General features: G+C 61.1%; 1 protein-coding gene across 2 annotated transcripts; it reads left to right on the top strand.

Moving 5' to 3' along the window:
- Window positions 1–173: 173 nt before the first annotated feature.
- On the top strand, window positions 174–23,193 carry SHC2 (SHC adaptor protein 2). Of its 2 annotated transcripts, XM_070491568.1 has the most exons (14): window positions 569–707; window positions 1,257–1,906; window positions 7,151–7,221; window positions 8,474–8,534; window positions 8,689–8,808; window positions 10,665–10,718; window positions 10,880–10,931; window positions 11,027–11,153; window positions 12,344–12,497; window positions 13,063–13,120; window positions 15,761–15,904; window positions 17,755–18,053; window positions 20,594–20,726; window positions 22,224–23,193. In XM_070491568.1, exons 2-13 carry the CDS (start codon window positions 1,727–1,729, stop codon window positions 20,720–20,722), a joined length of 1,449 nt encoding a protein of 482 aa, XP_070347669.1. In that variant the 5' UTR covers window positions 569–707; window positions 1,257–1,726; the 3' UTR covers window positions 20,723–20,726; window positions 22,224–23,193. The 2 variants fall into 2 exon arrangements, with proteins under 2 accessions (XP_044608960.2, XP_070347669.1); XM_044753025.2 differs by lacking the exon at window positions 1,257–1,906 and having other exon boundaries at window positions 174–707.
- The last annotated feature ends 551 nt before the right edge of the window (window positions 23,194–23,744 follow it).

The raw sequence follows: 23,744 nt of genomic DNA, 5'->3' as shown, positions 1-23,744 counted from the left end.
GCTCCCTCCCTGGCTGCCGGATCCGAGTCAGCGCGCGTGCCCTCGGCGGGCCTCAGTTTCCCCGGCCGCCCCGCCAGGACGCCGAGGGCCGGAGTCCCAGGGGCGCAGCCCCCCGCGGCTGCGCGCTGGGCCGGGCGGATGACATCACCGGGCCGGGGGCGGGGAGGCGGCGGGAAGGAGCGGGAGGGCCTCCTCCGCGCCAGGCGCAGCGCCCGGGCGGGCTCGGTCGGGCGGCCACGGCCATGACGCAGGGTCCGGGCGGGCGCGCGCCCCCCGAGCCCCCCGCGGCCCCCGAGCCCGAGGCGCCCACCACCTTCTGCGCGCTGCTGCCGCGCATGCCGCAGTGGAAGTTCGCGGCCCCCGCCGGCTTCCTGGGCCGCGGCCCGGCGGCGGCGCGGGCGGCGGGGGGCGCGGGGGCCGCCGACCCCCAGCCCGAGCCGGCCGGCCCCGCGAGCGTCCCGGCGCTGGCGGCCGCAGTCCTGGGCGCCTGCGAGCCGCGCTGCGCCGCGCCCTGCCCGCTGCCTGCGCTCAGCCGCTGCCGGGCCCCGGGGTCGCGCGGGCCGAGGGGCGCGCGGGGGGCGGCCGGGCCCCCAGACGCCGCCGCCGACGAGTGGATCCGCAAAGGCAGCTTCATCCACAAGCCGGCGCACGGCTGGCTGCACCCAGACGCCAGGGTCCTGGGCCCCGGGGTCTCCTACATCGTGCGGGTGAGTGCGCCGGCCGGGCCCCGGGACCACACCCTCCCCGGACCCCCAGCCAGGGCACTGGGGCTCCCCTCCCCCGCCTCTCTCTCTCGGACACCGGACACCGGGGACCCGCGCGCCAGGGCTCTCCTCTCCATCCTTCCTCCTCTCCCCGCACCCGGACCCCCATCTCCACCCGCGCCGGCTGGCCGCCCCCAGCGGAGGGGTCGGGGTTCCCACGGCGTCACGTGGGGAGGGGCGGGGAGAGCGCGGCAGGTGGGTGGGGGACGCGCATGCGCAGGTGGAGCGTCGCCCCGCTCTAGTTGGGCGGGAGTCGGGGAGTGAGGACGCGGCGGGCCTCGTGCTGCCCGGGCCGCGCTGAGAGCGCCTTCGCGGACGACAGACTCGGACCCTGCAGAGACCTAGACCTGGGGGGGGGGGGCGGGGAGGGGCATCTGGAACCGGGCCAGACCCGAGGATTCGGGATGCGACCGTCCGGGGACCTCGGATGTGGCGTGAAGAGACGCGTCTGCAGTTGTCCCGGTTTTTTGTGATGAACCTTTCAAACCACAGAGAAGCTGGAGGAATGGACCCTGGTCCCGGCGCGCCGCCTCCCTGCTCCGTCCCTCTGTCCCCGGGGAGTTTCCGACGAACCGTTAGGAAGTGAGCCAACGGGATTATATCTTCCGGGACGGGGTCCTCCTGCAGCCACCGTTCCTCGTACGTCCAAGAAAACCGCCAGGGACCCCAGATGTCGTCCAGCATGCGGCAGTGTGCCCACGTCCGCAGTGGGCTTTTGGGGGCCGGGATCCTGCAAGTGTGTGTGTGTTTGCCTCTGGTTAAGTGTCTGCTTCCTCTATAACAGCCCCCCACCTCTCGTCCCCTCCCCCGGCACCTGGTCGTCGGGTCCCCCCAAATTCATGTCCGTCGGAACCTGGGCGTCTGGCCTTACTTGGAAATAGGGTCTTTGCAGATGTGATCAAGTTAAGTGAGGCCGGCCTGCAGCGGGGTGGCCCCAACGCAGTGACCGGTGTCCTTAGAAGATGCGGGGAACATGGACACAGACGCACGGGCCACGCCGTGTGAGGATGGAGGCAGAGACCGGGGTGAGGTTGTGCGGGCCGAGGATTGCGGGCCGCCAGAAGCTGGAAGAGACGAGGAAGGACCCTCCGCCCGGGCTTTCGGCTGGAGCCGCCTGGCCACACTTGGATTCTGGACGTCCGGTAGGCAGAGCCGAGAGAGAATAAATCCCGTTGTTCGAAGCCCCCGTTTGTGTTGCTTTGTCGTGGCCCCCGGGGCTCACACGTGGTTCAGGTGCGTTTGTCCCCAGGGACCTTCGTTTCCTTTATCACTGAGTGTCTGCCAGGCGCAGTTTTTGGGTCAGATCTTTGAAATGGAGGGATCACAGAGGTGAGGCGGGTGGGGAAGTCTCGAGTGCGGGCCTGCTGCGTCCACACCCGACGCACTGCCCGGCGCCCCTGGCGGCACCGGCCGCTCCTCCCGCCGTCCCAGTGCCCGTCACCAGCGTCTGGTTTTGTCCATTCTTGACCCTCCCCTGGGAGGGCGACTCTGGGCCTGTGCACATCTTGGTTCTGAACCAACTTCCACTCGTTTCTCTCAGCAAAAATCAGCGATTCTTGCCTGATGCACACTTTCCATTTTGATGATTTTATGATTATTTTCATGGTTGTTAGGGAAATTCTATTAGGCATCAAACCAGGGGTGGATGGTGGCAATATCAGTTTCCTCATAAACATTTTAAAAAATTGACATAGAATTCAATACCATGAAGTATACAATTCAGAGGTTTTTAGTACATTCACAGGGTTGTGAAACTCTCACCATGATCTAATTCCAGAACATTCCATCATCCCAAAAAGAAGCCCCGTCCCCATCAGCATCACCCCCACCCCCTCCCCAGCCCCTGGCCCCCACGAGCCCACTCTCTGTCTGTGGATCTGCCTGTTCTGGACGTTTCTCGTCCATGGGGTCACACGCTGTGTGTCCTTCTGTGTCTGCTCCTCTCCCTGAGCGTCGTGTGTGCAGGTCCATCCATGTGGCTGTGTCAGGGCCTCGCTCCTCTTCATGGCTGCGTCGTGCTCCAGCGTGTGGGTGGACACGTGTGTAGATGGACCATGTTGTGTGGATCTGTTATCGGTTGATGGGTATTTAAGTCATTTCTTGCAGTTTCCCTTAAAAAATAAACTCAGTTATGTTTATAAATGGAGTTTACGGAAAACAAAAATGTTAAGTAAATAGTAGTGTGGACCCTGTGGCACAGCTTACGAAGCTGGGCAGGACGGTGGAGCGTCTCCCGCGCTGGGAGCGCAGCGAGCTGGGTGCTGGTCCTGTCCTTGCCAGGTCTCGCTGTGTGAACTTGGCTCAGTCCCTTCCCCTCTCTGGGCCTCAGTTTCCACACTTGTAAACTGTTCCTTTCCTGCAGTGTCCCAGGGTAGGCTCTGGGTTGCCTCGGTTTCCACATTTGTGGAGGGGAGGGTCAGACGCGAAGCCATCCGAGGTCTCCTGACCGTCCGTGGGAATTTCCTGTGGCGGCCGCAACAGAGCACCACGAACTGGGGCTTAAACACGGGAGGCCATCCTCTCACCGTCTGGAGGCCGGGAGTCCCAAACCGAGGTGTTGGGGGGCTGGCTGCCCCTGAGGCTCCGGGTTCCAGCCCCTTGCGGTCCCCGGTGGTCCCGCAGCCCTCAGCTCGCGGCCGCGTCGCTCCAGGCTCTGCGTGTCTGTCCCCGACCTCCTCTGCTCTCTCCTGTAAGGACCCCGCCCATCAGGCGCCGTCCTAAACCCAGGACGGTCTTGTGCTGAGTCCTCGGTCGCGTCTGCAGATTGCCTTTCCAGAAAGGCCCTGTTCCCGGGTTCTGGGGTCAGGACGTGGACGGGCCCTTCTGGGGGCCACGTTTCCCCCACGACGGCTGGTGTCTGGGGAGTTTGTGGTTCTGGGTCAGAGGTCACATTTACTGGCAGGCCCAAGGCTGATTTGACCTTTGACTTTCTTTTTTATGCCTTCTCTTTAAACATAAAAATTCAGTTTCTGGCCAATGTTTACAAATTGGGGGTTTCACACAGAAGCCCTGGGTTTTCTGGTCTTTAGATCCAATCGGGGGCTCTGGCAATGTCGGGCCCTCTGGCTGTGAGATATGCGGTCGGCCAGAGTCCCCACCGTGTCCCGTCGTCGTGCAGAGTCGAGACTCCGGGGCCCACGGGCGGGTCAGATCCTGCCTCTGCCGCCTTCTGGCCTGGACTCCCAGTGGGCCCCCGGCCCCCCCGGTTCTCTGTGTCCCGAGAGGTCACGACTGTCGCTGCAGCGTGGCGTGTGCTTAGAACGGGGCTGGCGTGTGGCATGTTAGTGACTCACCGTGTCGTCGTGGCGCTGGGCCACCACGGCCGCCTGTCCGCCTTCCCTGCCGGTCCTGTGGGCTCCGAGGATGCGGTCGCTGTTCCCAGCCCTGCGGGGTGGTGTCACCCGGTCACGCCCCGTCCCGTGTGAACTCTGGCCTCCCCCACATCAGGGCCCATGCGCCCCACCCTTCATCCAGGGGGCTGGGCCCGAGGGAGGACTTCCCATGCAGCTAGAGAGCGCCGTGCATGAATTAGGGTGAGCCTGTGGTGGGTACGGGGATTGGACCCCCTTGCCCTGGGGCCCTGGAGCACTGGCACCCGCCCCACAGATGCTCGTCCTGCTGGATGGAAGGTACCGGTGAGCGGCCGGCGCCCCACCACAGCCGTCCACTCAGTGGGAGAATCCACTCCTGGGGGCAGGGGCCACGGCTGATTCCCTTTGAGGTCCCACATGTCTAACATGTGCCTGGCATGTCATCCATGCGGATCTGTCTATCCGTCCATCCATCCACCTGTCCATCCATTCATCTGTCCTTCCATTCATCATCCATCCACTTATCATCCATCTGTCCATTTGTCTGTCCATCTGTCCATCCATCTGTCCATCCGTCCACCCATCCACCTGTCCATTCATTCACCTGTGCCCCTATTCATCCATCCTTCTGTCCCTCTATCCATCATCCATCTGTCTATCCATCATCCATCTGTCCATCATCCATCTGTCCATCCATCATCCATCTGTTCATCATCCATCTGTCCATCCATCATCCGTTCATCCAAAAGGAGCTGAGACCGCTCAGTCCGCTCCTCTGCTTACCCCTCTCCTGTGGCCCCAGCTCTCAGAATGAACCCACCCCCTGGTCGCAGCCCCGGGTCCTGCAGCCTCTGCCTCTGGCCGACGTCCTCTCATCTGTCTGCTCCGGCCGCCCTCGGGGGAGGCCCTGGGCTCCAGCTTGCTCGCCTTCACCTCTGGGCTTGCTCTCGGGTTCTCTGCCTGACTTCCCCTTCTCTTTGCCGCTCGCCGTCTCGGTCGGGTTTTGCTGTGGAACAAACCAGCCCACAACCTGGTGCCTGAAAAGAGCAAACGTGTATTATTTCGTGTGGCCCTGTGGTCGGCTGGGGCTGAGCGGTCTCGTTCGCCTGTCCGCCGGGGGACGCAGATGGGCCGCTGTCTCTTGTGGTCAGGCGGGCTGGCCCCGGGGGCAGGTCCCCCAGCAACACTGCCTTTTAGGCCTCCGCTCGTGTCACCTGCTGACGTCCCGTTGACCAAAACGAGTCACGTGGCCAAGAGCCTGGATGGGGGAGGGGACCGTTGGTGGCCGTTTAGACAGTCGGCCGGCTGCGCTGGTTCCTCTCCCAGAAGCAACGCTGCGTCCTGCTAGCGCTGTTCCTCCACACGCGTGCACACGTGCAAACGTGCAAACACACGTGCACACGTACCTACAGGCCTGTGCACACGCACGCTCCTCCGTGGCCTCGTCCGCACAGATGGCAGCTCTCTGCCCCTCGCTCTGCTCCTCAGCGCCGCATCTTGGAGATAATTTCATGTGAACACATCCGACGTCTCTCGTCTCTTTCTCGACGGCACACCCTCCCCTCCAGGGACCGTGGTGTGTTTAGATTTCGCGAACACACAGGCCGTGCAGTTAAATTTACGGTTCCCGCGACACGGGTGATCTCCTGCAGGAGGATGTGCCACGTGCTGTTGGGGACGCGCTGATGCCAAGAAAAACCTCATCGTTCTTTGGAAATTCCAACCCACCTGGCGTCCTTATTGGGTCTCGTGACCCCGAGCGTGTTGACCTTTAGAGCGTCTCCACCTTCTCGCTGATCAGTTCAGAGCTGCAGGTCCCAGCAGGCGGGCGGGCACTCCTGCGGGGAGACAGAGGCAGGCAGGACTCGCTGAGGAGGGCGAGCGGAGGACCAGCCTGGGACGTGGGTGCCGGGGGCAGAGGGAACCAGCGGGTGCAGAGCGGCTGCTGGGCGTTGGGGCTGCGTGTGGGGCGGGGCCCTGCGGAGAGGAAGGAGCGCGCCCCCCACAGTGAGCTGTACACACGTCGGTGGCCACGGCTGCTGTCTCTGTGGGATAAAGTCCTAAAAATGGAGTTTTGAGCTCAAAGCGTGTGTGTATCGTTTTTAAAATCAAGTTAAATTCACGTGACAAAATTGACCATGAGTCATTTCGAAGTGTACAATTCAGTGGCATTTGGTTCATTCACAAGCTTGTACAACCATCACCTCCATCTAGTTCCAGAACATTCCGTCACCCCAGTAAGAAACCCCATCCCACTCAGCAGTCGGTGCCACCCGCCCCCCCCCACCGCTCTCTGTGGATCTGCCTGGTCTGGACGGTTCACGTAAATGGGATCCCACGAGAGAGGCTGCCCCGCAGCCCGCCATCCGCGTCGCACTGTCGTCTGCCCAGCGGCACAGCTGCCACGTGGGAAGGACGCTCGTGGCATCGTCTGTCCTCACTCTCAACCCTCGGCAGCCGTCGCAGCCGCCCAGGAGCTCCGCTGGCTGCTTTGCCTCCGCTCAGCCTCGTCTCCTGGATTTCTGAGCTGCTTTCCGTGGACAGCACAGTCTGGGCCAGCACACTTTCCCTCAAAGCGTGAGAGAGTCGTCGAGGCTCTGGGCTTCACGGGCCGGAGGGCTCCCTCTGTCTGCTCGCAGGCCCCGTGCTGGGCTCTGGGGAGGCAGGAGCGAGCAAGACCCCCCATCCTGCTCCTCCTGGGCTCACGTCCTAGTGGATCGGAAAGAGAGCAAACAGCAGGCAGTTCAAGGACAGCTGCGATGGAGCCTGGAGGAAATAACCTGGAGTCAGGGAAGGTGGCTCTGAGGAGAGGACGCTGAGCCTCAAGACGGGGAAAGAACCAGTCTGTAGATAGGTGGGGGAAGGGACAGCAGGTGCAAAGGCCCTGGGGCAACAAGGCTGGCTGTCTAGAGGACGGAGGAAAGGGCTGGAACCCAGGGGGTGCAGGAGAGGGGAGTGGAGATTTCGCTGGGGGTGGGGGGTGGGACGGCCTGGATTTGACCATCAGTCCCCGGCTGGGCTCTTCTGGACTGTGCTCTGGGCCCATCCGCTCACCCGTGTTCTCTCTCCCCTCAGTACATGGGCTGCATTGAAGTCCTCCGCTCCATGCGCTCCCTGGATTTCAACACTCGCACCCAGGTCACCAGGTGAGCGCTTGAGTCTGGGCTGGGGGGCTGGGGGGCTGGGGGCCCGTCCAGGGTGGGACCACATCTCCGTCGTCCTTGATTTTTTTTGGTGCAGAGAAGGTGCGTCAATCTCATGCTCTGAGCTGCCTGGAACGGAGTCAGGAAGAGTCATGGCGACAACCAGGGTTAGGCGGGAGGGGACCAGCATCTTTTTTGTGTAGGAAAAAATGTAAAAAAAAACTCTATTGAGACATAATTCACTTATCAAACAATTCACCCTTTTCAAGCATACAACTAGATGTTTTTTGGTATCTTCACAGATACCAACCACCACCTACCTAACTCCAGGACATTCCATCACCCCAAAAAGCAGCCCCGTCCCCATCAGCATCACCCCCACCCCCCCAAGCCCCTGGCCCCCACGAGCCCGCGCTCTGTCTGTGGATCTGCCTGTTCTGGACGTTTCCCGTCCATGGGGTCACACGCCGTGTGTCCTTCTGTGTCTGCTTCTCTCCCTGAGCGTCGTGTGTTCAGGTCCGTCCACGTGCAGCCGTGTCAGGGCCTCGCTCCTCTTCACGGCTGCGTCGTGCTCCAGCGTGTGGGAGGACACGTGTGTGTGTGGACACGTGTGTGGTCCAGTGATGGATGTTTGTGCTGTTTTTGCTTTTTGGGGGTTACTGTGAATCACGCTGCTGTGAACATGCGTGTGCAGATTTCATGTGGATGTGTGTTTCCGTTTTTCTCAGGTGTGTGCCTGAAAGTGGATGGCTGGGCCGTTTCCACGGTGGCTGCACCCTTTTACCTTCCCGCCCGCTGGGTGTGAGGGCCTAGTTTCTCCTTTTGGCACCAACATTTTTGTGAGCCTGTTGTGTGACCTTCTGACCTTCAGGACCCTGTAGCAGTGCAGCCCCCCCGCCCCCGGGGGACTAGCGGTTTCGCAGGGGTCTCTCCCGTACTGTTTGGGGGGTCAGTTCCTGCCTCTGTTCAGGGAGCTCAGAGCAGAGGTCATCTTCTCACGACGCCACCGATGGGAATCTTGACCAGCCTGTGGCCACACAGACCTTAGGATCCAGGCTCTGGGGAGAGGGCTGAGGGCGGGGTAACTGCCAGATGCAAACGGGGTGGGGGTCCGGGTGCCCGGGGAGCCCCCATTCGTGCCTCTGCTCTCCGGGTAGCCCAGCATCCCTCCCTCTCTTGTCCCCTTCCTCCCTGAGCTCGCGCCCCTCCCCTGCCCCTCCCCCTCCGCGCTCTCTAAGCCCCCGCCCTCCCCCAGGGAAGCCATCAACCGGCTCCACGAGGTGGTGCCCGGCGTCCGGGGCTCCTGGAAGAAGAAGGTGGGTGAGGAGCTCGCGGTCCCCTAGCGGGGCTGGTGGGCACGGTCGGAGCCCGAGGGAGGATGCCCGCCGTCCGCAGCCCCCGCCCCCCGACCGGAGCCCCCCTGCGGCCGCCCCCCTCCCAGGCCCGCGCTGCCCTCTGCCCCGCCCCCAGGCTCCCAACAAGGCGCTGGCCTCCATCCTGGGCAAGAGCAACCTGCGCTTTGCCGGCATGAGCATCGCCGTCAGCATCTCCATCGACGGCCTCAACCTCTCGGTGCCCGCCACGCGCCAGGTGAGTGCCCCCCGCGGGGCGGCGTCTGCAGCCTGGAGGGCAGAGGGCGCAGGGCTGCGTGTGACCGCGGGCCCTGGTGTGAGCTTGTATGCCCGGAGCCCTGCGGGGGCCCTGCCCTGAGCCACAGCTGTCACGACTGAGGGAGCTCCTGGCGTGAGAGGGTGGGGCCAGGGATGCTGCTCAGCACCCCCCACGCCCAGGATGGCCCTCCCGGAGAATGACCCGGCCACGATGCTGAGGGGGAGAGACCCTGGCTTGGAATCTTCTGGTGGGAACAAACAACCAAAATATAATTGCAGAAATGAGGGAATGATTACGAATTCTGAGAAGCATTGTGAGGCCAGGCAAGGGTGGTTGTGAGCATGCACAGGGTGCTGTGACCCAGCGAGGCGTCACGGAGGGCTTCCTGGAGGCAGGGATGGTGGGGCTGTCTGAGCAGGTGAGGAGAGGGCATCCCCGGCAGAGGTCACCCTGTGGGAAGACGGAGCTGGAGACGGTAGTGAGGCTCACAGTGAGAAGCTGAGATCCGTCCAGGAAGCACTGAGATCCTGGGAGCTTTTAGTTGGGAAGTGCTGTGATGTGTGGTCTGGTATGAGCTTGACTGTGGCTGCTTTGGGATCACGCAGGAGGGGAGCGGAAGAAGCCAGGGCCCCAGGGAGTCGGGGGGGCAGCTGCCAGTACGGTCAGCACCTCTCCATCTCTGCATTGACTCTGCCTGTGGACCAGGACACGGAGGCTGAGAGGGGAGTGATGTGCCCACCGGCTGGGTCTTCCCTGGGCTAGGGTTGGGCAGGGGGGAGCCCTGAGGATCCTCACGGGGCAGACAGGCTAGGTGATCTGTGGGGGACCCAGGGAGGTGCCTGGTGCATCGGCTCAGCCCTGCCTGGCCCCATCACTGCTGCTCACTGGGTCGTGGAGGGACATGAGCACTCAGGAATGCAATGAGTGGCAGCAAATCGATGCAAAAGAGCATGCAAATGAGCATGCAAACGAGGGAACAGATGTAAGTGAGCATGCAAATGAGCACATGGATGTCAGTGAGCCTGCAAACGGAATGGATGTGAGTATGCAAATGAGCACACAGATGTATGCTGGCATGCAAATGAGCATGCAAACGAAGGAATGGATACAACTATGCAAATGAGAGTGCAAATGAACATGCATGTATGAGAGTATGCAAATGAGCATGCAAACGAGCACGTAGGTGATGCTGTCGGAGTTGATATCAGAGTCAGGAGCCTCTGGTGGGTCCCGCTCCTGTCCCCTCAGCGCCTCCATGGCTGCATGGGGGGGTGTGTGTGAGTGTGCGAGTGCCACACCGGGGCATCTGTGTGGGGGACTGTGAGGGCCTATGGGTACACGGCAGGGTGTGAAGGTGGGCTTGAGTGTGTGTGAGTGGTTGTGTCTCTGGACATGACGTGTGAGAATGTGTGTGGGACACTGTGTCTGCGGATGAAGTGTGTCTGTGTGTGCATGGGTGTGGTTTGTGTGAGGGTGTGTTGTGTGTGTGTCTCTGTGTGTTAGTGTGTGTTTCCGTGTCAGAGGCGTGTCTGAGCGTCTGTGTCGGGGATGTGTTGACCTGTCTGTGTCTGGGCTCTGGTCTGTGCACCTGTGAGGGTGTCCACCAGTGAGAGGTGGGTTTGTCCTTTCTCACATGTGACTGCGTGGCCATGGGCCTTGCGTCCCGCCCTGGCTGGGGGTTCCTTGTCCAGCTGGTCTCTAGGTTATCTCGGCCCAGTCAAGGGGACGTCTTCATCCCCACATCCCTGTGGCCCTGGTCCAGCGACACAGCTGAGCCCAGGGTCCCTGACCCTGAAACGAGGGCCCCGTGATGGCGTGTCTCTCTCTCTGGCCAGATCATCGCCAACCACCACATGCAGTCCATCTCCTTTGCGTCGGGTGGTGACACGGTAAGGCCGGGCACTGGGGGGTGGCCTTCCAGCCTCTCTGTCCCCTGCAGCCTTGAGACCCTCTGCCCGGACCCTTGCTGGTGGTGGGTGGCCGGGAATCCTGGCTTGGGTGGTCCGGGCAGGCCCAGCTGACCCCTCCCACCCGTCCGCTCTCTCCCCAGGACATGACAGATTATGTGGCCTACGTCGCCAAGGACCCTATCAACCAGAGAGGTGAGGCCGCCATGGGGTCGTGGGGGCCCCTTGGGCTGGGGTTAGGCAGCTGGCCAGGGTCGTGCTGCTGCCTGGTAACAAAGCCCCCACCGCAGCCTGCCACATCCTGGAGTGCTGCGAGGGGCTTGCCCAGAGCGTCATCAGCACCGTGGGCCAGGCCTTCGAGCTGCGCTTCAAGCAGTACCTGCACAGCCCGCCCACGGCGGTCGTCCCCCCCGAAAGGTACCGGCCCCCCTCCTCCCACCCTCCCGGGGACCACACCCGCCAGACCACGGCCGGGTGCAGGGTCCCAGCTCTCCGTCCTCCCTCTGTGCCCCCTCCTGGACACATGGCTCAGCCCCCGGGACTCCCTCTCCTCGTCTGTAAAAACAGGATCAGAATAGCATCCCCCAGCTGAGGCGAGGATTCAGGGAGCCCGTTGGCGGCTGTCGTCACTGCCTAGTCTGCAGTGTGGACGGGGGCGGCCAATGCCACTGCTGGGGGCGAGACAGGCGTTGTTTGCGGCTCTGCGGGCCAGATTGCCTGTCTCAGCCGTGACGGCTGCCACGGAGCACACGGCGCAGGACGCTCGGCCGAAGGCCAACAGAACGTTATTTATAGACACGAAAATTTGAATTTCATGGAACTTTCACGTGTTGCCACTGTTCTTTGATTTTTTCTTAACCCTTTAAAAGTTTTATGGCTTAAAAGTGTAGAAACTGTGCTCTGCTCCCAGACGCACAGATAGAGGCGGCGACCGGACCCCTGACCCCTGTTCGCGGCAACTTGAATATCTGAACAGATGGAATTTTGTTAGAACGATAACGAGGAAGTGAACTGTGGGGAACTCAGATACGCACATGGTGAGGGACAGCCCCACGAGGGCCTCCTCCCACCGCCCTCCCTGCCGGCCTGCCTCCGTGGCCTCGCACACGGGTTTGCACGCCCATTGCACATGTTCTGGCTTCCCCTACCGCGGCGGGTGCCTGGAGCTGCCTCTGCCCTCGTGGCTGCACAGCTCCTCTGGGGCCGCGGGGAACCTGTTGTCCCTCCCGACTGGGGGGCAGGCAGTGCTCCCCGTGTGCCTGGACCAGCGGCCGCAGGATGTTTCCCAGGTGCTGTCAGGAGGCCCAACAGCGAGGGCGTTTTAAATGCAGAGGGTGCCACCCCCTGACCCCCTTCTGGTGTGGGCCTGGGGTCGTGCCCGGCCCCGTGGTGGCGCCAGAGCGGGCAGGAAGGCGTGGGCACCTGCTTTTCTGAGCACCTGCAGTTACAGATGAGGAGAGAGCACCGGGGATTCCTCAGCAACAGCTCCCGGGCGGGCCCAGCTCGTGGGGGGTCAGAGTCCCTGGGCTGGCTCGTCCCCCACCCGCCGGGCGAAGCTCGGATGCCAGGCCCTGGCGCTCTGGCTCCCGCTCGCTGTCTGTCCCCAGGCTGACGGGGCCCGAGGAGTCGGCCTGGGGGGACGAGGAGGAGGCGGAGCACAATTATTACAACAGCATCCCGGGGAAGGAGCCACCCCTGGGCGGGCTGGTGGACTCCAGGCTCGCCCTCACGCAGCCCTGCGCCCTCGGGGCCCCGGGCCAGGTCAGCCTCGGTGGGCTCGCGGGGAGGGGCGGCCCCGGGGCGGACTCCTCAGCTTGTCCTTCTGCTCCTGTCCTCCTCCATCCTCCAGGAGGGTCCCCCACCCCCCGCCCCTCCTTCCTTCCCCAAACTGCACAGAGCTACGTGGCCCATTCTAGACAGTTCAGACGTGATTCCCACCCTCAGACTTTGAGTAAAAATCACCCCAGTGGTTTACTGGGGGCCGTGAAGGGGCTTCCGAGGGAGGTAACAACAAATTCAGCGGGGAGACTCTCTGTGGTCAGGAGGACTTCCCTGCGGAGGTGGTGTCGGGCTGGGCCCTGACGGGTGAATAGGAGCTGCTCAGGAGAGCGGTGCAGGGAAGGGCATCCAGGTGGAGGGAACAGCATGTGCCAGACAGCTGGAGGGTGCAGAGAAGGCTGATGAGAAGTGGGTGATGGGCACGCGGCCAGGGAGGGTGTAGGGGGTTCAGGGTCTCCAGCCGTTTGGGAGGCTTGGGGTGGGCAGACCGGGTGCTCGGCTCAGAACGGGTTCAGGAACCGCAGGAGGACCCCTCGCTTTTTTGCAGGGAGCAGCGCCTGCTCGAAGAGACGCCCGTGGCCTCCCGTGGGACCTGGGCCCCTCAGGTATGGGGGGGTGCCCTCGGGGCCACGGGCCGCCCCAGTGAAGGCCTCCCCCTCGCTTTTTCCTCTCTGCGTCAGCACTTTTCGTGAGATTGGAAAGCATCCGTTTCTTCTTTGCTTTCAAGTTTCATTGCATTTTGGGGACAGGGCCTGCGTTCACATGGTTCAAACACCAGAGCATGAAAAGGCCTCGGTGGAGAGTCACTTTCGTCCCTGCCCGTCTGCCTGAGCCGCCTCCGTCAGGTGACCGCCGTCAGTGGTTAGGAGTGTCCGTTGTTTTTCCGGAATTTTCCATGTATATCAAGCCAATTCAGGCCCCCGTTTTTATAGGTGGGGGTCACCATATACGCGCCCACCTTGCTCTTTGCCACGTGACAATCGCCCGGGAACCCTTTCCACATCAGCGCCCATCACATGGCCTTGCTGGCCTTCACCCCTGCGTAGCACTCCGTTGCAGGAAGGGCTGGCCCCATCCCGCCCGCCCCTCACTCACAGACACCTGGGTCCTGCCTGGCGTTTGCTGTGACAACAACTGTGCGATGGACAACCGTGAACGCTCGTCACTCAGCTGTGTTCAGGGATTTCAACAGAGTCCACCCTCCCGGAGGGCGGCTGCCCAGTCCATTTCGACAGAAATCACAAAGTTGCCCTCTCGATTTACATTCGCACCAGGTGCTGCGAGCTTTTGTTTTGACGAAATGATCGAGTGTTCAGCCCACAGGCATTTCATGCTATTACACAGAATTAAAAGTGACAGAGAGGCTAGAACCCCTGGGCCCCGGCTGACCCCCGGCCTCCGTCTCCTTTCAGACCACATGCAGAAGCACCCAAAGCATGACGAGCCCCGAGGCCGGCCGCGGGCACCTCGGTCCCTCTGGGGTCCTTGCTCCTTCTGAACAGCTGTGTGCTGCCCCCCGCCCCCAGCGTTTGTTTCTCACGCGGCCGCCCCTAGCTGGGCATCAGCATCTTCCAGCTCCCGTCTCAGACACAGCGGCAGACGTCCCCTCGGCCCAGCCGTGTGTTCCTCCCGTGGGCGTGGAGCTGTGGACTCGCTGGGTGACGGGGTGCAGACCGCAGCCCCGTTCCTGGAGGCTGCCAGACTGCGCGTGACGCGGCTGCGCCCACCAGCTCTGCCTCTGTTCTCACAGCTGTGCTGGGCTTTTTTAGATCCTCCCAGATAATCTGGGCATTTCACTGCCAACCGTCAGAGCCCTCGTTGGCTCCCAGCGCCTGAGGTTGAAGAACACTCGTGTATCGGGCGCCCACCCACCGGGTCCCACGCTGTAACCGGGCCCTGGTCTGCTATTTCTCTGGGACTCGGGCTGTTCACCCCGACTGCCAGGGCTCCCCAGCGTTTCCTACCCGAGTCTTTGCACGTGCTGTTACTGCTCCTTGTCATGCCTTTTCCAGTTCTCTGGGCAAGAACTCCTACCAACACATCAATGCCCCACCCCAACATCTGGGAATTCTCTCTCACTCCAGACTCCCGCAACCCAGGTTTCTTCCCTCTCACCTAGCCCTGACTGTAGGAGTCTGGGAGCATCTGTGCCTCCCTCTGGCAGACTAGGAAGCCTGGGCTGAGACCCCTCTGCCCCCATCAACCGCCCAAGGCTGGCACAGCGTGAGCAGTCGTACTGAATCATAGCTTTTGCCAGATGCTGTTCTGAGGTTTTAATTCCCACCTCTGCTCACAAGGAAGCTGCTCCTGGGCTCCCCATTCTGCAGCAGAGTCTGAGGCACAGAGGTCGGCCAACTTGCCACGGCCCGGGCGGAGCTGCCATGTGAGCTCAGAGTCGGGAGGGCTGATGGTGTAATTGGCCTGAACTGGAGATTGCAAACTGCAGGCCCTCAGGCTGGAGCTGGCCACGCGGTGTATTAAGAGGTTGTTATTTCCCTGCCAAGGAGTAAAAATAGAGATGTTTAGAAATGGACAGACAGTTCCAAGAAGATACAGAATGCCCCGAGCCTGGGAAAGATGCTCCATTGCTGAGAATAAGAGATGGAAATTAAGGTCTCCCAGGATGCCCTTCCTCACCCACCAGGTCAGCAAAAACTGACAGTCTGATAACATGTGGGTGAGGCCAGGGCAGCGGGCGGAGGCACACGATCAAGTCCAGCAGAATCCGGGTGAGGCCTCCTCCAAGGACACCTTTTTTCCTGTGGCTTTTGAACCATGTAAATGCTTCACACATTCAAAATGAGATTTGAGGGAGAAAAGAAAGCAGATCCTAAAATAGAAACAAACAGGAGCAGATGACCTATGTACCGTGTTGATAACATAATTACAGGGAGAACAGAGTTTATTGTTACTATCTTTTAAATGTGGAAAGTGAACGTAAACATCAGGATTTCTGGCTTCTTTTGAAGCTGGGCTGCTCTGGTGTCAGGGGCCACTTTCCTGCCTGGCTGGGCGGCTGTCCCCTTCCCGGGTGTGGACCTTGGTGCCTCCCGGCCTCTGAGTGGGCATTTATGGGGTTTTTCACTCCCGCTGGTGCCGCACAAAAGGGTGTGTGGCTTCCTTCCTGGAAGGAGACAGGTGTGGACGTGGGGTGGGGGCGGGGGGGGTGGGGTCTCGCCTGCTCCCACCTCCAGGGCCCCTCCTGGGCTCCCCCCGCTGACCCTCCACCTGTCCCGCCTCCCTAGCCCCGCCCGGGGACGGCTACGTGCAAGCAGACGCCCGGGGCCCCCGAGACTACGAGGACCACCTCTACGTCAACACGCAGGGTCTGGATGCCCCGGAGCCCCTGCAGCCGGAGGACAGCCCCAAGAAGGACCTGTTCGACATGCGTATGTGGGGGCAAGCCAGCCTGAGGGGGAGGCCACGCCCCGTGCCCCCAGCGGTCTGACGGGGGAGGCCCAGCTTTCTCCGTGGGGACTTCTCCCCTGGGGACTGTCTGAGCTGGTGGGGGTGGGGTGGGGAAGTCTGTTTCCTATGGGACGCCCTAGTCTGACAGGAGAGGCTGGGTGGCTCCCCCTCAGGGGGCTTCTCCAGCCTTTTGTGGGTGACGCAGCTTCCTCTCCATGGGAGTTCTCCGTCTGACAGGAGGGGCTCGTTCATACCTTGAATCAGCGGTCAGTACGATGGCGGAGGCTCAGACCCCTCTTCTCTCCGGGACCCCTCAGTCTATTGCGGGAGGCCTGCCAAGATCCCTGCTTCTGGGTCCCCCCAGTTTGATGAGGGAATTTAAGCTCCCTCCTCGTGTGACTCCGTGGTCTGAGGGAGGAGGCTCCAACCTCTTCCGCGGGAATCCCGGCCTGATAGGGGAGGCCTAGTCCACATCCTGACGGAGTGACCGGCTGAGGGTGGAGCCCATTCCTTCCTGCCCCTGGGACCCCCAGCCTGAGGGAGGAGGCTTGTGTCCCCATACTCTCCTTATCTCCCACCGCATCAATTGCGACCTCTCCCGGGAGCACTGTGGGGCCAGGCAGGGGCGTCTCCCTCCCTGGGGACGCCTCCCTAGTGGGCGATCCCCCAGAAGCTCCCAGGCCAGCCGGGCGCGGCTTCCTTGACGAAGGTCGCAAAGCCCCTTTCCCCACCATCTGACGACTCGATTTCTTGTCGCAGCTCTAATGACAGCACCTAATATCTCCTGAGCGCCTGCTGTGCGCCAGGCGCTGGACTAGGATCCTAGCCCACGGCCCACGCGGTCCTCAGGTGGGAACAGGGGCTCCAGGCCTGCGCCTGCTGAGACATGGGGTCCCAGGGGGCCAGGCAGCCCGGGGGCGAGGGGCGGGAAGAAGACGCTGTCTCCCAGGCTCCCCTTAAATATCCTCGGGTGACCTCTGATTTGCCCAGCCTTGGTCACGTGCTCACTCCCCAGCCAATCGCTGGCCGGGAGGGTGAAATGAATAGGCTGATTGGCCAGGCTCCACCGCGCGTCCTGGGAGCTGGAGGCGGGTTGGCCTCACCTGGACCCCTGGAGGAGCAGGGATCCCCAAGGACCAGAAGTGGGGTGCAAAGCTCAGATACACCACAGTGGGGGTCGAGGCTGAGCTAGGCTGCTCCACATGCCCCCTAACAACCAGGGGACTGAGGCTCAGAAAGGGCGAGAGGCTTGTCCAGCGTCACACTGGTGCCTGCTGGTAGCCTTGGAAAACCTCCGCAAACCATCAGAAGCTTTTCTGTGAAGGGGTGGGAAAGGAGGGGCGCCTGTGCCCACCCCAGAGGGAGTGTTGTACGGGGGCTCGGGCCAGTGTGGTCAGACAGGACAACGGAGCACAAGGCAGAAACACTGGGCAGGAAGCCAATGTAACAAGACATGAAAAAGAAATGCCTGTACACTTGGAAGCAGACAAGTGCTGCCATTCTTTGCACACACAGCACTTGGGAAATCCAGCAGAATATGTTGAATAACTCATCGAACCAATGAGACGGTGAAGATGGTGACGGGTATGAGGTTGGTACAACACGCACAGCACACTCAATGCACACTCAGTACACAGTACACATGGCACACTGCACACTCAGTGCACACACGGCACACAGCCAGGGACGCACCGTGGCGGGCTTGCTGCAAGGTCTGCCGCACAGCAGGTGCCCCGTCAGTGTTGCCCAGTCCCGAAGGGCGGTCACTGCCCCCAGCCCAGGGCCCCTCTTCCTGCCTGACCCCTGCCTCCTGCCCCGTCCTCCCCCGCAGGACCCTTCGAGGACGCCCTGAAGCTGCACGAGTGCTCTGTGGCCGCAGCCCCCCTCCCCTTGGAGGACCAGTGGCCCAGCCCCCCGACCCGCCGGGCCCCCATCGCCCCCACGGAGGAGCAGCTGCGGCAGGAGCCCTGGTACCACGGCCAGATGAGCCGGCGGGCGGCCGAGAAGCTGCTTCGAGCCGACGGCGACTTCCTCGTGCGCGACAGCGTCACCAACCCCGGGCAGTACGTCCTCACGGGCATGCACGCGGGGCAGCCCAAGCACCTGCTGCTCGTGGACCCCGAGGGCGTGGTAAGGTGGGCGCGGGGGCGGGGGCGGGCCCGGGAGGGGCGGGGCTTCGAGGAGAGGGGCGGGGCCTAAGAGCCGCAACTGGAGGTGGCGAGGGGGCGTGGCTTCGTGTGGGCGGGGCTGGGGAGGCGGTGGGCGTGGCCTAGGGCGGGGCTAGAGGGGGCGGGACCTACCAGCCGTAACTGAAGGCAGGGCCTGGGACAGGGCTTTGTGGGCGGGGCCTAAGGGGGCGTGGCTTGAGGCGGGGTTAGGGTTAGGGTTAGGGTTAGGCTGTATCCCTCCTCCCAGGGCCCAGGGCGCCCACCTTTTTAGGGCCCTTTAGGTTTATGGAAGTAGTTCCCGGATTACAAAGCCCTTTATGTTTACAGATTCTGTCCCCGTTTACCAGGTGCTTTAGAATTACAAGATGTTTTCCAGTTTAAGAATTTTAGGGTTTACAAAGGATTTCCCAGTCTATAAAGCATTCTAGGGGTTACATAACCTTTTCCAATTTCAAAGCCTTTTGTGCTTTACAAAGTACCATATTTCTTTGTTTTTTTTTTTTTTAAAGATTTTATTTTTCCTTTTTCTCCCAAAGCCCCCTGGTACATAGTTGTATATTGTAGTTGTGGGTCTTTCTAGTTCTGGCACGCGGGACGCTCCCTCAGCATGGCCTGATGAGCAGTGCCATGTCCGCACCCAGGATCCGAACCAGCGAAACCCTGGGCTGCCGAAGTAGAGCGCACGAACTTAACCACTCGGCCACTGGCCGGCCCCAGTGCCGTATTTCATCAATTGTAAGATACACTTTTCCCCCCACATTCTATCATCACGAATGCTTCTTACAAGAAGTGATATCTTTCAGTGATAAATAGGGTGTTTTCGGTTTCTGATATATTTTAAGGTTCACAAAGCATGTTTCAATTTACAAGGAGTCTTAGGGTCTACAAGTTACTGAATTGCTTCAACCCTCTGGTACACACCTTTCTTTTCTCTCATTTTGGCATCTCTGAAGTCTGGATTTTTTGAAAACCATCAATTGCATCTTTGAACTGCATCATTATTTAACTGGGAGGGTTTTTTTTGTCTCTTTGTGGTGCAGAAAATAGTGATGCATCTTACAGTTGTTTTGAGTCGATGAGATTTGGTATGCAACAGTTCTTAAAGCATTTTAGGGTTTACAAAGTATTTTCCAATTTGCAAGGAGTTCTAGGGTTTATGAAGCATTTCCCAGTGTCCAAGGCCTCAGACCTCACAGATCATTTCTCAGGCGAGAAGGTGCTTGGGGTATTGTGCTGTCTCATAGTTTGCCGTCCCGCTGAATCCTCAGACCCACCCTTGGTGCTAGGCTCCTCTCCCTGTGTGGGGTGCACCTGGGCGGGGGGCAGCTGAGCGGCTGGGCCAGCTGGGGCCGCGGTTCCAGGTGGTGTTCTTTCAGTTCCTGAGCCACCTCCTCCCTTGTGTCGGGTCTCGCTGCTCACGGCCATAACCTCTGGCAGGCCTGGGACGTCAGTGTCCCCCCGAGTCCCTTTCCATTAACTTGATCTCTGGGATTAGACCGGTGTCCCCTAACCCTGGAGAAGCTTCAGGAGTTCCTCAAATAATCGGCTAAAAGGCAGCCTCCCACGTCCTGTCCCCAGTGCTGTGGAAATAGACGTTTGCCGTCAGGCCCAGGAATGTGCATCCTGAGCCTGCTCCCCAGGCAGTGTGTGTCCCGTGAGCCCGGCAGCATCCGCGGGCGACTGACAGTCTCTGCATTGCATCCAGTTCCAGCATGCAGTGGTGCTAAGATTTTTCTAAGACGCTCGTGGTTTTTGGATCCGGTGATTCTGGTTTTCGGATCTGTGTCTCCAAGATTCCAGGGGTGTGTTCATTTCCTAAGGCTGCCACCCAATGACCACAAACTGGGTAGCTTAAAACAACAGGTTTATTCTCTCCCGGTTCTGGAGGCCAGGAGTCTGAGACCAAGGTGTTGGCAGGGCTGGTTCCTTCTGCAGCTCTGAGGAGCATCTGTTCGTGTCTCTGCTGGCTTCTCATGGCTGCCACGATCCTTGGCGCTCCCCGGCTTGTTGACACATCACTCCAGTCACTGCCTCCGTCTTCTCGTGGTGTCTTCCCTGTGTCCACGTTTTTCTCTTCTTACAAGGACACTAGTCATTGGATTTGGGGCCACTTGGGTAATCCAGGATGAGCTCATCTCAAGACGCTCCGCTTCACCACTTCTGCAAAGATGCTTTTTCCAAATAAGGTCCCATTCGCAGGTGCCGGGGGTCAGGATGTAGACATCTTTTGGGGCCATCGTTTGACCCACTATAGGAAGTGTGGCCCCTGAACCCTCGTGGTTTGGGAGCCTGTGTCCATACGTAGGTCTGGAATTGAGCCTGGTTCTGTAGCTGGAGTTCCGGGAGGCTCTGATCCGGTGGTTCTTAGACACGAGTGTGCGTCAGAACCGCTGTGGACTTGTGAAAAGGCAGACCCCGCCGTGGAGGTCTGCGGCCGGCCTGAGCGTGTGCCTTGCTGACGAGCTCCCGGTGGTGCTGATGCCGAGGCCTCTGGTCCCGCAGGTGCGGACGAAGGATGTCTTGTTCGAGAGCATCAGCCACCTGATCGACTACCACCTGCAGAACGGGCAGCCCATCGTGGCCGCCGAGAGTGAGCTGCACCTGCGCGGAGTGGTCAAGCGGGAGCCCTGAGCAGGTGCGTGGTCAGCACCCGGCCCCAGCACTCGCCCGGGCGCCAGACTTTTCTCATTTTGAAAATTGGGAACGAATTCACATACCACACAATTCACCCATTTAGATGGTACAACTTGGGGGGGTTTTGGTACATTCACAGAGCTGTGCAACCATCCCTCCATCTAATTCCAGAACATTCCATCACCGCAAAAGAAGCTCCCATCAGCATCACCCCCACCCCCTCCCCAGCCCCTGGCCCCCACGAGCCCGCTCTCTGTCTGTGGATCTGCCTGTTCTGGACGTTTCCCGTCCATGGGGTCACACGCCGTGTGTTCTTCTGTGTCTGCTTCTCTCCCTGAGCGTCGTGTGTGCAGGTCCGTCCACGTGCAGCCGTGTCAGGGCCTCGCTCCTCTTCACGGCTGCGTCGTGCTCCGGTGTGTGTGTGGACACATGTGGATGCCTTTATCCATTGATGGACATTTGAGTGTTTCACTTTTTGGTGACTGTGAACAATGCCGCCGTAAGCGTGTGTGTGCAGGTTTTGTGTGGACGTGTTTTCGTTGCCTATGGGCGGTGTACACGTGGGAGTGGAAATGCGGAGTTGTTGTGGTAACCCTGTGACTGACTCGTGATGAAAGTCTCCAGGAGGGCAGCGCCTGGCTGCCCTGGAGGAGGCACAGGCGGGGCTTGGGCCTGGGATATGAGGTGCTCCTTCAGCTTTGGGTGACAGGAGCCAAGGGAGGGTTTTGAGTGGAAGGGGGTCAGGCAGGTCGGGGCGACTCCAGGACGCCTCCGGTGAGAGGGGGCTCTGGGGTGAGGGTGCGGCTGAACTGGGTGCAGAGGGTGGAGGTGGCGGAGCAGACCTTGGGGAGGAGGGAGAGACAGGACCCACCTCGGAGGAGCCGCTGGCTGGGGCGGGAGGGGCTGTGGAATTTCCCGAGGGCTGGGCAGGAGCTCGCGACCTGGTTGGGCCGCTCTCCTGTCCCCATGACAACCGCCTCCTTCCTGGCTCCACCCCCACTCGCAGCCTCCTCCCTGCCCTCAGCCGGCCTGGCTCAGGCAGAGGAGGGGTTCCCAACCTGGGGAGGGGCTTCAGGGGGTGGCGATGGCCCTATGGGACACCCCAGATGATCCCAGCTCCCTGGGGCTGTATGTTTGCTCATGCCAGGGGACCACCTGCTGCCCTTCTATTCCCAGAGGGGTTTTTGACCCAAGAAACTACGCAGTAATCATAGCTGCTAACGCAGCAGTTGCTGTGTCCCACCCTGTGCTCAGCCTCTCCCGCATCTTCACTGACCCCCACGCAGCTCTGAAACAGGCAGTGTTATTAGCATTCTTGTTTTGAGGAAGAAGAAACAGCACAGAGAGGTTCGGGCACTACCCTAGGTCACACAGCAAGAACATGGGGGAGCCAGGACTTGAACCTGAGACCCCTTGCTGGGTCCCTTTGCTGCCAGGTTTGGAACGCCCGACACTGGTTTCAGCTGACCCTTGACCTCTCCTTGACCTTTCTCCCCAGGTGACAGTTCTCAGCTTGGCTCCTGTCCCTGCTCCCCAGACGCCCCTGTGGCCTTATGGGCTCCTCAGCCTTCTCTGGACCCTGGTCATGCTGGAACCGCCGCTGTCTCTCCTTCCTCCGCGTGGGCCTCTGGAATCTTCCATCTCCAGCGGCCCTGGCTGGGCTGGGTCAACCAGGCCGGGAGATGGGGCCAGGAACCCTTTCTCCCACGCTCCTGCCTCCGCCCTCCCCCTGGAGTGAGGGTGTGCCACACCAAAGACAGGACCTCTTCTCGCCTTTAAAGAAAACGTGCCGGAAGGCGGCCGTCTGTCGGAGAGCCCTGGCCAAGGTCCCTGATGGGCCGGGAGGCCCCGTCCCTTCCCGGCTGGACTTCAGCTTCTCTCCCTGGAACGGGGGGCAGTCCCCATTCCCTGGTGTGGGGATGGATTCCTGTCCTGCCCGGGCTCTGTTTTCCTACCTGAAAAATTGGTGCACCGTTGTCTTTTGGGGGGAGGATCGAGGTGCTTTGGGTCCTCAGGCTGGTGCACGTGCTGGTGTGGAAGTGGGGGGCGGCCCCGGGGCTCCCCTGGGTTGAGGGGGCAGCCAGCGACTCCAAGACAACTGAGCAGGGGGCTGTCCTGAGGCCCCTGCCCCGGCTTCAGCCTGGACTGGACCTTCCGAATCTGTTTGTAATTAAACCTGGGAACGACCACGAGGAGCGTGAGCCCCCAGCACACGGGCCTCCCGGGCTGGAGGAGCTGGCCTGTGGGTGCACGGGGCGCGGGCCGTCCACTCTCCCAGAGCCCCCGCCGTCTCTCAGGCACCCCTGTTTGCATCCTGAGAGAAGGCACACCCCGATTCTCTATGGGACACCCCAGTTTATCCCCAAATGCTGCAGAACTCTGTCAAGGTTCTCCAATGTATCTGTCAAGAAGCTTTGTTTTCTTCTCCAAACTGCTCCTAACTCACCCCAAATTCGGCCTGATTGCTCATGTGCCCCGACTTCTTTCTGCCCCGTCTTCTCGAGACGTCGCTCTCAAAGCCCCTACTTCTCCCCACGCCCGACGCCCCCTCCAGACCTTCCCCCTCCGGCTCCTGAGACGCTGCCCCCCGGGGAGGCCCCGTGCCCCCGACCCCTGTCTGACTTCCCACAAGCGTGGAGGCAGCTGTCCGCCAGAGGCCCCCCGACGCTCGCCGCCCCACCAGGGTCTGGATCTGGGGGGGTGCTCTCTCTGCAGTCAGCAGGCCCCCACGCCCTGGGGGCCTGAGAGGTGGGGGGCATAGACACCACTCTGCTCTGCCTGTAACTGGGGACGAAGCCACCGAAGGCAGAGCCAGGAGGGGACTCAGATGCCATGTCCGTTACTGCAGAGACATGGAGGCAGAGCCGCCCATCAGTCCGTCCATTTGTCCATGATCTGTCCTCCCACCTCCCCCCATCTCTCACCATCCACCCATTCACCTGTCTGCCCATCCATCCACCATCGATCCTCCCGTTCATCTGTGATTCATTCCACTCATCGGTCCATCCAGCCACACCCC

Source organism: Equus asinus, chromosome 20, assembly GCF_041296235.1.
Source record: "Equus asinus isolate D_3611 breed Donkey chromosome 20, EquAss-T2T_v2, whole genome shotgun sequence".
In the NCBI taxonomy this organism is placed as follows: Eukaryota; Metazoa; Chordata; class Mammalia; order Perissodactyla; family Equidae; genus Equus; species Equus asinus.
Note: the sequence above shows the minus strand (reverse complement) of the source record. Positions and strands in the feature narration are given on the sequence as shown.

What these genes read in the sequence shown, in the direction of transcription:
- SHC2 (XM_044753025.2), top strand. Translation starts at nt 243, where the DNA reads ATGACGCAGGGTCCGGGCGGGCGCGCGCCCCCCGAGCCCCCCGCGGCC. An exon ending in GGGGCTCCTGGAAGAAGAAG is followed by an intron (nt 8,535 to 8,688) that starts GTGGGTGAGGAG and finishes CCCCGCCCCCAG; the next exon opens with GCTCCCAACAAGGCGCTGGC. An exon ending in TTGCGTCGGGTGGTGACACG is followed by an intron (nt 10,719 to 10,879) that starts GTAAGGCCGGGC and finishes CTCTCTCCCCAG; the next exon opens with GACATGACAGATTATGTGGC.